A 15,939-nucleotide genomic window follows, 5' to 3' on the forward strand; every position below is an offset into this window, starting at 1 on the left:
CTCTACATTTACGAAATGTCCCAATGATTTGTCACTGCACCAGCGGTAGGGCCCTCAACTGATCCCTTTCCGTACTTGTTACCCTCAGTTCCCCCTCATGTTACGCAATGTTGTGCAACAGGCATAGTCTGAGTGAGGAATGTCTGTTAGAAACAAGTTACAGGTTTTCTTTCAGAATTGAAAGCTAATGGTAGAATTTGACCTGATAATGACTTTCTAAAACAACAGTCTTAGCATTCATTTGGCGAGCCATAAAATAACAGGTAGCCTTGCTACCAAAAGTCGGGCTCCTATGATTGGCTCTGGCCAGGAGAGAAAGAAATCAAGCATCATCTATTGTTCTTCTGCAAAGCCAGCACAACCTGACTTGTTGGTAAGCAGTAATGAAGCAATAGGCAGGACAAACATTTCAAAGCATATGGGCTTCGTTAGCGAGCATATTAAAAATATCCCAATACAAAAATAACGTGTGAGGAGATTAGGCTTTACAATACCCCAGTCTCTACTAGGGGATGTTTATAACCACACTCACTGGAACAAATGTGCGTTCAGAGACCTGCTTCACAACACTGTTCAAATAACACATCAGTGAGGCCTTCAGCAAGAAAAACACTTCACTGATTGAGTTCTGCTTATGCAAACAATTGTTCATCAACTGCATTAAAAGAGACATTTTCTTCCATTACACTTGACAAGGCTGACCAAAAAGGAAACTGACCGTTTTCTTGTGACAGTGAGCAATGGGAAGCTTGAGATAAACCACTGGACAGAGAGAAAACAAGTCAAGAAAACACGACACCATTTCCTTTATGCTCTCAAAAGAACTGCGTTTTCCTTTCCTTTTGCACTCAGGGTAAGCTACATGCATGTGTCAAACAGTCTTGAAAGGTCTGGCATTCTGTAGCAGGATTTTGTAACCAGCTTTTTAAGCTCCTGCCGTTCTGGGACACGCTGCTTGTGGACATGTGAAGGCAAATTGCAAGGTCTTGTAGAAATTTCAGGTGTATTTTTAAGTTGTTTCTCCCACAGCCCTGAAAATTTGATGCTGACAGAAAAAACCAGTTGAAGGATTTTTGTTTCCTCCACTGTGTTCACATCAAACTTTATCAGCTCCAAGTATCTAGTTGGATCTGGAAACATTCCAATAATGACATTACCAGCATATGGGGTCTGGTAACTTAAAAGGCGCGAATGAGTTTGGGATCAGCAAACTGACATATTTCATACTATCATGCTCACCAAGAAGAAACACAAACATTGGCCTCACCATTTAATATTTTACTCCCTTTCTCTTTCCAGAGCTTGCAAAGAGGTAGGTTACAAAGAGAATCACTCTTATCTCTAAGATAAAACTTTCACAGGCCACGTATTTCAAGGAAGATTGCATATATGACCAGCCCGGACCAACAACTAAATAAGTTCATCCCGGCAAGTTTGACGCGTGGCCTGAATAAAAAATCACCCCTCTAATTCACAATTTCAATGAAGATCTCTTAAAAACAAAAATTGGATGAACAGTATTACGATGGCAATCTTGAATTGTACACACTGTGGCTTCGATCCCTGTGGCAGGAACAAAATAATGTATCTGAGTCCAAGCACAAACACGAAGTTAAGAAAACAGGTGATTTGTGACCTCACAGAGAAGTGCATGTTTTCAAATAAAATATCGTCAACGACTGCAATGACAAAGCAACACCGTATAGGGAAATACCAGAGTAGGCATAATTGTAATAACTCTGGAGAGTCACCAGGAAACAAGGGGAAGCTCTGTTTTAACAGTGCAAATTATAAATAACCCTGTGATGAAATTGGTTACAAGCAATGACCTTTTAAATAAAAATACAACTACAGCTGCCAGGGCCATAATAACAATAGAGATTGTAAGATGGAAATAAACACACTGTATATATTATACGGGATGCTGGAGAGCCATGATATGTGAATTTCTTCATGGCTTATGTTTAAAACCACAAGTGACAAATATGTATGTTGTTTTTGTAAGTGGACTATAAAGTACTTGCCTTTCTCATAGATTATAAAGGGATCATACTTCAAGCTTGAGGAAGCTATACAATGTTGGTATCACTTAGTAGTGTAAGATATAAAAAATATTTTCTGCAGTGTTTTGTTTCTGCATTTTACATTTTGGGTTTTTATTTTTGAGTCAGAGTCTTGCTCTGTCGCCCAGGCTGGAGTATAGTGGTGCAATCATAGGTTACTGCTGCCTCAAAGTCCCGGCTGCACCACCATGCCTGGTTAATTTTTCTTTTTAATTTTTATAGTGATAGGGTCTTGCTATGTTGCCCAGGCTGGAGTATAGTAGTGCAGTCATAGGTTACTGCTGCCTCAAAGTCCCGGCTGCACCACCATGCCTGGTCAATTTTTCTTTTTAATTTTTATAGTGATAGGGTCTTGCTATGTTGCCCAGGCTGGTCTTGAACTCCTGATCTCAAGTGAGCCTCCCACCTTTGCCTCCCAGAGTGCTGGGGATTACATGCTTGTAATGGTCTCATACAGTGTTTTATGAACTAAGTCATTAAGCATTTCTCTCAATTAAATAAAATCATTGCTTCAAAATAAAAATAGAAAAAAATAAAAACACAAAATATTTAATAGACAGTTAATAAAGAACAAAAATGAATATCCACAGTACAAAGTTCCAGTACTAATTAGAACAAGGTAAGATTTTAAGACTTTGACAGCTTAATATGGAAGTATGCTGCCACTTATGAAACAAAATCATTATTGCTATATTAACATTGACGTAGAATATTCAATGATTTCAAATACTCTATAATTTTTCTTCCTATAGATAAGGAAAATAGTGTGTAAGCATGTGTGGGTGTGCATGTGTGTGTATATATCCATACAGATATCTATAATATTTTTATAAAGGATCATTGAGCAGATTTTCTCCTTAAATTATGAATAATAAAAATATGCAACATTTCACATGTCCAAGGGCACACATAGAAAACAAAAAATAAAGTACAAAACATTCAAACACTGTGGATGAAAACCTGTGATGAAGACAATGGTGAGAATGATGCTGATGACAAAAGACCAACAGCATTCCTTTCAGATTCAGAATCCTTCTTTTAGCAATTCCAAGATACTGTGACCCTAACAGGAATTCTGTATTCTGATAAGAGTAGCAATTTAAAGATTCGGTAGGGGGCAGAAATAATTTTCATGCCATTAAATCATGTAAAGAGTGTCAACTGTTGACTGATGAAAAGTGGCCATTGCTAATATTAGGAATTATTTTCTACAGTAGACTTATGTACAACTTTTAATCAAAACAAAATTAGCTTCTGTCTCTCCATCCTGCCTTCCCAGGCTTCCGCACCCACGCGCACATGCCATCATTATATAACTATTGACTGAACTCTTGTGCGTCTTGAATGTTGAAACACTTAATTGCTACTAAGGATGTAAGTAATGGCTGCAAAGACTGCAAAGCATACCCATTTCCCTCACGAAGGCTTTAGAAATGAATGTGTTGGGGCCAGGTGCGGTGGCTCAAGCCTGTAATCCCAGCACTTTGGGAGGCCGAGGCAGGTGGATCACAAAGTCAAGAGATCGAGACCATCCTGGTCAACATGGTGAAACCCCGTCTCTACTAAAAATACAAAAAATTAGCTGGGCATGGTGGCGCGTGCCTGTAATCCCAGCTACTCAGGAGGCTGAGGCAGAATTGCCTGAACCCAGGAGGCGGAGGTTGCAGTGAGCCAAGATCGCGCCATTGCACTCCAGCCTGGGTAACAAGAGCAAAACTCCGTCTCAAAAAAAAGAAACGAATATTTTGGTCTTAAATGTATTTGTCTTCCCCTCATCTTTCCCACCAGTGCTTGGACTTTTATCCCTGCCCCCATCTTAAGCAACAGTTACGCTGAAAATAAAAAGGCTGCTCTACAAAACAAGGCAGGCACTTCAGTATCTGGGCTAATGGCAACCAACAGAGCTTCGGGAGCTCCCACCGCCCAAGCTTTCTGAGCATAGTGTGGCCATGGGTCACAGACGCTTTGGCTGAGGGACAGGTCACAGGGCAAAAGAAAGTATTGACTTTGGAGTAGTGCAGAGGCTTTCTCCATGTGTGAAGGGCCCCTCTCTGTGGATGGCTTTCTGCAGGTCTATTTCTATGAGAGGTGATTTCCACCCAACTAGAGCTAAGGTCATGCTCATTTCAAGGTTGTCAACTAAGGCAGCATTTTTTGAGTCAAGGCATGGAGGCTGCCATGAGAAAATGACAGAAGATACTTTTTAAGTCTTAAAAAAGATGGAAACAAAAGGAAAACCACCATTTTCTGAAATTCCCTAGGCACAGGGAAGCAATCTGGTGGTGCAGAGTGGCCGTGTGCTGTGATTGCCTTGCCAATTAAAGCAGGCAGAATCCTCAGAGCGAAGGGAGACCTATTAAAGTCTGAAACAGGAAAAGGGAGAAAAGGACAGATTTTGTTCTTCATTGAAAGATGGACAGCTAGAAAACAAGCAAGCTTGAGGGAGAAGAGGATATTCACACTGTAGAGTATCAATTTTCTACCTGAAGGACTAAACCACATTCAGTCACTCCCAACGTGGGATGGAAAAGATTTAGCAATATGGCTATTATTAAAGGCTCCATTATCCCATCTATCAGTTGTCTCGGCCAGCAAGTCTCCTTGTGGGCAACACTCAGGTATCTGCAAAGTTTTTACAGCATATGGTACTTATGTCTGCAGCCTGCAATTTAGTTCTTTTAAAAGCAACACTAAGTCCTGTCCATATCGGAGCTCTGTAATAATAACCCTAACCTCACCTATTGTTCCATTATCTTAAGAAAGATTTAAAGCCACTTGCTGCTTTATTTATGTTGCACCTGGCACTAGGTGAGGAAGAAGTTGCTTTAATTCTTCTCTTGCTCAACTTGGGAGAGAATTCACTTCAATTATGGAGCTAAGAAAATTTTCTGGACCTCTGCTCATCTAAAGACCTTTTGTGCCACAAATCAGCTCCCTAAGGCCCAGACATTATTTTGAACAAAGGGCCAGGAACAGGTGCATTCCGTACTGCTAGAGTTTATAGAGAACATTTCAAAATAGGTGGATTGAAAGGGCTACTTGGATGGATTTTCTGCAGCATCCTCGGCTGTATGTAAAGTAATTGGTTTACATATTTTTCTATATGACACACCTGGCTGCACTTTGTGTGTGGGCATTTCCAACAAGCATGACAATTTCAACTAATATGGGCTCAGCTGTACACACAGCTTGAAGGTGAGTTTGTGGTTTCTTAAAACTAAAATGATTACAAACCATTCCAATGAATGAGATCACGCTCCTATCCCTTCCAAACACAGTGACCCTTCAAGGTCAGAATACATAGAGAAAGAGAAGAAAAGGATTCCAAGATGCATAAGCTCATTTTGTAAAACAGATAATTAAAACCATAGACCAAGCTACATTTTAAACAACTGAGCAGTTCTTCCTAAGGTAACCATAAGAATTGGTATGGAAATGAGTACGCTAAGTAGAATTATAGTCACTTTAAGTTCATTTACGTGATCAGTAAAATGGAGCAAGATCTCAGTTGTTTGAAAATGAAAAAAATAATAAAAAGAAAAGAAAAGGTCAACTTGTGACCCATAATTTAGAAAATTATTCCATTTCTAAGGTAATCAGCCTGTCATCCAAATAATTCCCTGCTCACTCATTACAGGAAATGCTAATACTAGAAGATGCCTGTCGGAAGTTGCTGTGGTATTTTGATATACAATAATTTGGCCCATGACCTTCAGTAGTTGGGTGTCCAAATGTACAAGATTTCCTCAAACATTTTCCCTAACATGACTATTCATATTAAGTAGATAGCATAGAAATACACTCCAGCCTATTCACTGTTCCCATTCAAAGTTAAAATCTTATAAAGAGACCAAAATAAATTTCAAATCATTTTCACATTTCCCAGTGAAAAATGTCTAGAACTAAGTAGGAAACATGCATTTAGCCTCAAACAAACCTGGAGGTCTTGCATGTGGATATAATGTCAGAAACCAGAAATAAACTCATCAATCTGAGTTCTCAAAGACACATGTCTATTTCTGTTATATATGTAAAATATATTCCAACTTCAAAAAGGGGTTCTTTCAAGCCTTTCCTGCCCACCCCACACTCATGTGGTCCTCACCACTCTGTGGTTTTCAGCACTGCACGCACGTCCCTAGCCTACCTCTGCTGTATGGTTCCAAGTATCCCTTTATTTTTTATTAGTTCTATTAGAGAGTTCTGAGGGCATTTTTTTCTTTTTGATCTTTGTTCCCCTGTACCAACCACAATGCCTGGGACATAGTAAGAACTCAATGAATTTGACTAATTGAACAATTAGTTAAAGAGTAAATGTCGGCCGGGCGCGGTGGCTCAAGCCTGTAATCCCAGCACTTTGGGAGGCCGAGGCGGGTGGATCACGAGGTCAAGAGATCGAGACCATCCTGGTCAACATGGTGAAACCCTGTCCCTACTAAAAATACAAAAATTAGCCGGGCATGGTGGCGCGTGCCTGTAATCCCAGCTACTCAGGAGGCTGAGACAGGAGAATTGCCTGAACCCAGGAGGCGGAGGTTGCAGTGATCACGCCATTGCCCTCCAGCCTGGGTAACAAGAATGAAACTCTGCCTCAAAAAAAAAAAAAAAAAAAAAAAAGAATAAACGTCAAGATGCTGGTTTGGAATCCACATTCCCAGGCAAAGTCAAATGGCGAACACTGCTCCTTATGGCATGGTATGGAGAATGATAAGTTCATGAGGGGTTGTGCCAGGTTGGAACTGTGCGCATGTGTGATAACTATTTCCATATTTAGTTGCTGACTTTTTTGCCTTAAGCTTGAAACCATGCTTATTGCTCTTTTCAGCCCCTTTGAGTAAATATACAGTTAAGAATGTATTTATCGGGAGAGATCCAAGATGGCCAATCGCTAACATCCTGGGATTGCAGCTCTCAGGGAAGGCGGGGAGAACTAGAGGACGCCACACTTTCAGACAAATTCTAGTCGCTCATGGAGCAGGAGATCCCCCAGTGGAGGAAACAGACGGGTGGCCAGCGCGACCCTCATGGCCGGTGCAGTGGTTCCGCAGGCACCTCCGCGCGGCAGCTCTCGGAGCAAAGTAAACAGGTTCGGAGGACCTGCACGGGTCCCCAGCACTACACCAGAGCCCGGCGCAGCGGCAGTGACGGCCCTCGGCGCGGCAGCGCTCGGCGCAGAGTAAATGGGACCGGTTTCCCTTCTGACTGAGGTTTGGAGCCCCGGGAAGGCAGAGTCACCTACTACGAACACAAGAAGGAAGCCAGACAGGAGAATCCTGGGCAGAAAAGCACCATCAGTTTTAACGCCGCTGCTCTGGCCCTGGGAACTAACAACCTGGACGCCCACTCAAGAGACCTAATCTGAAAGTTGGTAATTTCAAAGAGACAGGAGGATAAATTTACAATGACGGGAAGAAACCAGCATAAAAAAGCTGAGAATACTCAAAATCAGAACGCCTCTCCCTCTGAAGATGATCACAGTTCCACATCAACAATGGAACAAGGCTTGATGGAGAACGAGCGCATCCCAATGACAGAATCACTCTTCAAGGAATGGATAATAAGAAACTTCGGTGAGTTAAAAGACCATGTTGTAGCCCAACGTAAAGAAGCTAGGAACTTTGAAAAAAGGTTTGATGAAATCCTATTGAGAATAGACAACTTAGAGCGGAGTATGAGTGAATTAATGGAACTAAAGAATACAATACAGGAACTCCGAGAAGTATGCACAGGTTTAAACACTCGAATTGTTCAAGCAGAAGAAGGGATATCAGAGGTCAAAGTCCAACTTAATGAAATAAAACGTGAAGAAAAGATTAGAGAAAAAAGCATAAAAGGGAATGAGCAAAGTCTCCAAGAAATGTGGGACTATGTGAAAAGACCAAATTTACGTTTGATAGGTGTACCTGAATGCGATGGAGAGAATGAATCCAAGCTGGAAAATACCCTTCAGGATATTATTCAGGAAAATTTTCCTAACCTAGCAAAGCAGGTCAAAATTCAACCCCAGGAAATACAGAGAACACCACAAAGATATTCCTCAAGAAGAGCAACCCAAGGTTAGATTCACCAGGGTTGAAACGAAGGAGAAAATACTAAGGGCAGTCAGAGAGAAAGGACAGGTTACCCACAAAGGCAAGCTTATCAGACTTACAGCAGATCTCTCAGCAGAAACTCTACAAGCCAGAAGAGAGTGGGGGCCAATATTCAACATCCTCAAAGAGCAGAACCTTCAGCCCAGAATTACATATCCAGCCAAACTAAGCTTCACAACTGAAGGAAAAATAAAATCTTTTATGAACAAGCAAGAACTCAGAGATTTTATTACCACCAGGCCTGCTTTACAAGAGCTTCTGAAAGCAGCATTACACACAGAAAAAAACAACCAGTATTAGCCTTTCTAAAAATACACCAAAAAGTAAAGAGCACCAACATAAAGAAGAATTTACACCAACGAATGGATAAAACAGCCAGTCAACATCAAATGGCAGTAACCCTAAATTTAAATTGACTAAATCCCCCAATCAAAAGACACAGCCAAAACCCAATGGCATGTTACATCCAGACCTGTTTCACATGCAAGGATACACAAAGACTCAAAACAAAGGGATGGAGAAAGATTTACCAACCAAATGGAGAGCAAAAATAAATAATAAATAAATAAAAAGCAGGAGCTGCAATTCTCGTATCGGAGAAAATAGATTTTAAAGCAACAAAGATATAGTGGTAAAAGGATCAATGCAACAACAAGAGCTAACGATCCTAACACCCAGATACGAGACTTAGATTCAATGAGACAGAAAGTTAATAAGGATATCAAGGAGTCGAACTCAGATCTAGAACAAGTAAACTTAATAAATATTCATAGAGCTCCCCACTTCAAATACATAAAATATACATTCTTGTCAATACCACATCACACCTACCCATAAGTTTAAATGAAACATTGATTGGCCATTATTAATACTCACTTTTTTTCAAAATAAAGCAATATTTCCATTTACTCTCACACTCTTTCTCTTCCTCTTTCTTCCTTTCCTTTACTTATTTTTTTTTCTTTCTTTCCTTCTCTCAAAAAAAAAGAAATCAACTTGTAAACCTCTAGATCCAGGTCGGCAATGTCTCTCTCATTGCTTGATTTCCTTCCTTCCCTTCCCTCCCTCCCTCCCTCCCCCCCTCCCCGCTTCCTCCCTTCCTTCCTTCCTTCCTTCCTTCATCCTTTCCTTCCTCCCTACCGTCCTTCTTCCCTCCCTTCCTGCCTTCCTCCCCCCCCCCCAAAAAAAAAAGAATGTATTTATCACACATCACAAAAGAATCCTGCTTCAAGAAACCTAGTAGGAATACATTGAGTCGATTATTCCAAACAATATAGGCAGATTAACATAACTCTGCATGTTGCTACATGGGAATGACTCAATTTACTCATCTAGAAAAAGGAACTATATACCCCAGAAAATGCCATTAACAGTAATATTGTTGCAGAAGACAATTAGAGATTTTTTTAGATATTAGAGGTAGGGAACTTGTTCTATAACCTCCCAAAGTTGTTAGGCAAGAATTGATCTCATGAGGTGCTTATACACCTGGGATGCTGATCCCATATTGCCAGTTGCCTGTTTAAAGGCCCCATCTTCCTCACCTGAACTAAGCCCTTCAAACTACAATTGACCCTTGAATACCACGAGTTTATACTTTTTGAAGAGATGGGGTTTCATCATGTTGCCCAGGCCGATCTTGAACTCCTGGTCTCAAGTGATTCACCCGCCTTGGCCTCCCAAAACTGGGATTACAGGCATAAGCCCTCATGCCTGGCCTGCGATCATTTATTCTAACCTTGGTTTAGAGATAAGTAAACTGAGGCCGAGAGCTGGGCCACCACTGGGCCAGTGTTCTTTCCTAGCTCTATTTCTCTTCAAACTTTCAATCTAGCATTGGCTCTTCCTACATTTCTACTTTTAATCTCTCCATCCCTTCAACATAACCAATCCCTCAGTTCCACATCAGCTGGGTGGTTTACCCTTCCTCAAATAAAATGTATAAAATGTTGAGTTTTTTTGTTTGTTTTTTTAACTTCAAGCCTTTTTTTTTTTTTGAGACAGGGTCTCACTGCAGCCCCAACTCCCAAGTTCAAGCAATCCTCCCAGCTCAGCCTCCTGAGTAGCTGGGACCACAGGTGTGTGCCACCACATCCGGATAATTTAAAAGTTTGTTTTTTTTTTTTTGTAGAGATGGGTCTCCCTGTGTTGTTGCCCAGGCTGGTCTCAAACTCCTGGGCTCAGGCAATGCTCTCGCCTTGGCCTCCCAAAGTGTTGGGGTGACAGGTATTGGGGTGACAGGTGTGAGCCAACATGCCTGAGCTCCAGCCTTTTATAAACCATTCTTGCTTCTAAATTACTCTTCCAAATATCTAGTAAATTATATTCCCAACATTTTGTCTGAACTGACTCGTCAACTTTATGGACACTAATCTCCGCTCTACTTTTGTGACTCGCATGCAAAGGTGGAATGCCTTAGACCTCAGCATCGTCTGAACTACCACCTCTGCTTCCAAGATCCTAGAGTCCAAAACATACACTGTTTTGGCCATAACCTCCTAGACTTGAGAACCCCTAGATCCTGGGCCCTCTTGCACACTGCTGGGCTGTGAGGCTAATCCTTCCTTGAGCTATACTTGCCATCCCGCCTGGAACATACAATGCTTCCTGAGTGTCCTTGCAATGACTCTGACACCTGTCTTGACTTTCTGCCATGTCTATCTTCCAACCCCCATCATATAATTAATCTACAGGTTTATTCCTTCTATCCCCAGTCCTCTAGCATTGCTGGTTAGGTCAATTTACCATGTTAACTGGACTTTCGAATACCCCATGTTTGAGTTTCCTACCTTAAGCAGCCTTTTTATTCCCTTCTAACAGACTGACTCTCAAGTCTCTCAAAGAGATTCTTTAAACTCCCTGTCATCTCAAAAAACCTGCCCCAACACCTCCACTCCTAGAAGTGCTATCATCTTTAGGGCGAAACACAAGGTCACAACACAGTTCTGGCATTGAGAAAGCTATTCAAAGTTTTTTCTAGAAAGATCATCCTGGTAGCTATGTGGAGGATGAAGTGGAATGAGATGGATTCAACAAATACACAAAGGGGATGCAAGAGATTAAAGAATCAAGGATTATTAGACCGGGTGTAGTGGCTCACACCTGTAATCCTGACACTTTGGGAGGCTGAGGAATGAGGATCACTTGAGCCTGGGAGTTCGAGACCAGCCTGGGCAACATAGCAAGACCTGGTCTCTACAAAAAATTTAGCAATTATCCAGGTGTGGTGGCACTTGCCTGTAGTCCAGCTATTCGAGTGGTTGAGGTGGGAGGCTTGCCTAAGCCTCGAAATTCGAGGCTGCAGTGAGCTATGATTGCACCACTGCACTCCAGCCTGTGTGACAAAGTGAGACTTCATCTCTTAAAAAAAAAACAGAAAGAATTACTAAACACTGTACTTTGTACATTACAGGCACAATGGAGAAGTGCTGAATAAATTACTTTTGGCTCTGATTCTGATAAATACGTATCTACAGAAAAATAGTCACTACATTAAAAAAATGTTTAGTTGAGAGTAAGAATACTTTTGCTATGTCTTGTCATAAGGCTAATGAAACCTATTATGCAATGGACAGATGGTGGAACAAGATATAAAATTAAATTAGCAATGATAAAACCCAGATGGAAATGAGGAAAAGGTCAGCATGTTAAAGGTCAAAGGAATTTGGCTCCATCTTGCCTCTTTTCATAGAGCACTGAGGTCATGGCTTAGTGGCCTTTGCTGCAGGAAGGTGCAGGACCATCCACTGTGCTGAAGAACCAAATACTCACCCAGGGTTGCTCAAAGCTGTAAGTCCGTCGACGATCTTCTACATCTTCATCCTGTTTTGCTTGTTGAAATTCTTGCCTCAGACGCTGTATCCGATCATGGTTGCTAGGAGTTGATCTGTTACTGAAAGAGAGATGAGGCAGCAGTGAATACCCTTCAGAAATATTATCTGTGAACTGCAGTTACTAGCAAAACATGGCAACTTGCTGTGAAATAACGCCATCTAAGAGAAAGTGAATTTTTAAAACAATATGTGGGCATTTAAAATGTGTTTTCATTTTGGTTTTAGGATTAAGGCTTATTGAGGTTATTTCAGACAGATATTCAAGAGGGTAAGCAGTATTTTTAGATATTCTTTTTTTGCACTGTTCTTTAAAAGCTTCATTTCCTTTCTGTAATCTGGCAAGGTGTTGGCAGGGAAGTTTTTTTGGAAAGGTCATTGCATTAAAAGTCAGAAGTAACAGGGTCTGGTCCTAGCTTCTGCACCTTCTTAGACTAAGGTACTTAATGTTTCTAAGATGAAGTTTTTTTAATATATGGGGTAGAGATTTTACTCTAAATAACTTAGTTATAATAATCAAGTGAGATGACACCATGAAATATAGCTGGACAAATGTACAGTAATATTTTCATAATATGAGGTTCCTATTTATGAGTCATCAGAGGTCTATAAATAAAATTCAATTCTCACAGCAAAAATGAAAAGCACTTTAAAAATAAGTTCAGGTGGTAGTTTGATTTAACCAGTTAGTTAACAACAATACTGCCTTCTTTTTGTATAGAAATGAATTTTGTTTAATTCTCACAAAGACCTTATAAGTGCAGAAGGTAGTATTTTATACACCCACCCACCTACACACACACTTACAAATGTAGAAACTGACATTTAAAGAAGATAAGTGGTTTGTTTGGAGTCTCCCAGCTGGCCAGTGGGAAAGTGGGACCAAAATCCAGATTTTCTGGCTCCCAGTCAAACCCTCATTTCACTAAGCCATGCATATCACTTTGTAAAACATGTATCAGCCTCCAAAGCTCTTCATTTGTAAAATCATACAAATTTTAAAAACAGTATTTTCCCAAGAGTAATAGAGACTGATGACCAAAATTAAATCAATCATAAATCTCACAGTGCTTTTGGTCTATGCCATTCACTAAATCAGTAAGTTTCATCCTATCAGTGATATGGACAGGAGACAGGTAAATACTGGGTAGGAGAGGGCGGTTCCCCAGCAAAGACCCTCACCCTCAAAAGCCTGGAAACCCATAGCCCTAAATGAGAAGAGTATTCCTGTTTTCGTGCCCAAAAATTGCCTTTTGGCTCACCATACACCTGCTATCCCGTACATATAAATCGCAAACCCCAGGCTCTATAAGCAGACAAACAGAAGAGCAGAAGAGAGGCAGAATGGCACGGCAGAGAAGGAAAGATGAGAAGGAGCATCTGAATATTAACAGGAGTTTGGCTGGGGATGACTGGAGAGGGGATCGAGCCACTGGATGGCCAAACTCCAGAAGAAGATAATCTTCCCACTCCATCCCCTTTCCAGCTTCCCATCCATCCCACTGAGAGCCACCTCCATCACTCAATAAAATCCCCATATTCACCATCTTTCAAGACTGTGTGTGATCTGATTCTTCCCAGATGCCAAACAAGGGTCTGGGTACCAAGGGGGCACTGAGCTGGTTAACACTTAAGCCATCTATAGATGGCAGAGCTAAAAGATCACTGTACCACACCCAGGGGAGCTTCAGGAGTTGCAGGCAACCACAGCTGGAGCCCCAGATCCTGTACCTGCCTGTCTGCGTGCTCCCCCTCCTGTAAGAGGTTTGGGTACAGACAGCAGTCGAATAGATGAGCCACACAACCCTGTTTCATATCCTGTGTGGGGGGTCAGGGAACTCTCTCATTTCATCAGGAAAATGATTTAAGACCATCAGGCATCTACTGTCTGCACAACAGAACGTCAGACTTCTCAAGGACAAGAACCACATTCTCTCCTTATCATATATAGCTTCCAAGCTGCTAGCAGAATGGAAAGCTGCAAAGCTTTTAGGAAGACCAGGTCTCTCCACAAAAGCATGTTGCCCTGGTTACTCAGTATGTGCTAGAGTTTTGCTGGCTGCACCCCTCTTGGGTGATGTGATTTGTGAGAGGTGGCTTGGAAAGAGAAATTCTGTCGCAGTTGAGTATATAAAATTCTCAAATGGACATACGTCTACATATAATTCCATATATTTTGAAGAATTCCAAAGGGTTAAGAATCTCAAACATGTTTACGTACAGGACCATCATGTTAACATCTTCTGATGATAGGGAATAGCCTTTCATCATTTAATATATTGGGAGGGGTCCCTGTACCTTCATCTATCAATTTCACTAGAGCTTCTAGAATATCTCATCAATACATTCAGTTATTTTCTTAGTCAATAAAAGCTTATCTTCCTTTGTTTTTCTTCTGATGAATCTGAACTGATTGGCTTGGAACAATAAAGGTGAACAGGTCTGTCAGTTGGGCCGCCTGATGACACAAGGCTTCAGTTCACGTTGCTTCAAAACGTCACTCTGCACTTTCAAGACAGGCAGGTTGTTATTCCCACTGGTTTTAGAAATATTCACAATGTCCTATATTTGTTGCACTGTCCAGTCTAAGAGGCACTTTGCTCTATGTGAAACTGTAGTGGTGCGGGCATGAGGATGGTTACCTTTGTAAGACGAAAGAGATGGTAAGGTAGGCATTCCTGAATCTCACTGCCATTTTTCCACCTGTGCTTTTTTGTTCCTGGCATACTTCATTGCTTTTAATGGAAGGATTATAGGAGGCTTAACTGACAAAGTATTTTACAAATCTAACCAGAAGTATTATATCATTTTCATGTGGCATAGAGAGTTTTAAGCTCACAATTATTAGGATCACGAAATTCAAACCATTGGTAAAAACTGACCTCCTACTATTTGCGATTAACTGAAAGTTTGCCCTGACAAAGGGAGTCTACCTTGTATCCTCAATGTTAAATTCTGGTGACACTGGTGTTTTTCACAGCAAAAGGTAAGTTCTGGAAGTCACTTCTGCCCTTATTTCCAGATCTGGACAGCTAGACAGACCTTGGGTTTCACCCTCTTTTCCTCTGCTTTTTCTCTCCCAGTACTCTAGAGAAAGCAGGCTGACTTGTCTAGGACTAGCAAAGCCACTTTAATGGCTGAAGCTGGAAAACAGGCTGCAATGGTTTTCATGATTGATGATGATTTCCAAAGACTGGAAGATCGTCAAGCCCCCTTGGGGAACAACGCTTGGCAGTCTGAAGGTGAAGTCCTGGCTTTGAGACACAAAACCATTGCAACTGCTCAGTTCTGTCTCTCAGGCCAGTCTATAATGAGCCAATAATTCAAATTTGGATTTCTAAAGTTCTTGGTGAGCTCTTCTGCCAAGAAAGCTAAAGGAAATTTTAAATATTCATTAGCAAGAGTGACTCATCCCTACACATCCTAATCAACTTATATTTAGGTTCATGGCCACCTTAAAATTGGTCATATTTTCGTGTGAGAAATATAATAAAAATACCATCTGAGTTGATCAGATGGATGAGTGAGACAATAAAACCCTTAATGAAGAGTCAGAAATCATAATCTACAGATAGTCTGCATGCGTGGGATCTACACAGGGATGCTGAGAGGAACACAGAGACACTTTCTGTGGAAAACATCCACACAGACAGCTATGAGATAGTTTTAGTCCAAAACCAACACTCAGCCTCCCCTGATACAATGGCTTTGTACCCAAATGGAACTTACTTTCATGTTTCAACTAAATGAAGAGGGTTTGCTTTTGGTTCACTAATGATCTGGGTTTTGGTTTTTGGTTTTTCCTGATAGGTTTAAGGAACGGTACCTAAGATCACACAGTACAGAGATTCCTAGCATGCACAGAACAATGTGGTCCTGAATTATATGAAGCATCCTTAATTACCACGGGGACTGCAGTCTTTGATGTAGAGGCCACCACGCAGCAGATAAGGC

General features: G+C 41.1%; 1 protein-coding gene across 48 annotated transcripts in view; it reads right to left on the reverse strand.

The window, feature by feature from the left end:
• The window catches only part of PARD3 (par-3 family cell polarity regulator), a 716,461-nt gene that overhangs the window by 10,996 nt on the left and 689,526 nt on the right, over positions 1-15,939 (reverse strand). For all 48 annotated transcript variants that reach the window (XM_078329879.1, XM_078329878.1, XM_078329877.1 and 45 more), the window contains one exon: positions 11,927-12,047. In XM_078329879.1, coding sequence (XP_078186005.1) covers positions 11,927-12,047 — 121 coding nt within the window. The remainder of the gene's footprint in view (positions 1-11,926; positions 12,048-15,939) is intronic.

The sequence above is a fragment of the Callithrix jacchus genome, chromosome 7 (assembly GCF_049354715.1).
Source record: "Callithrix jacchus isolate 240 chromosome 7, calJac240_pri, whole genome shotgun sequence".
NCBI classification, from domain to species: domain Eukaryota; kingdom Metazoa; phylum Chordata; class Mammalia; order Primates; family Cebidae; genus Callithrix; species Callithrix jacchus.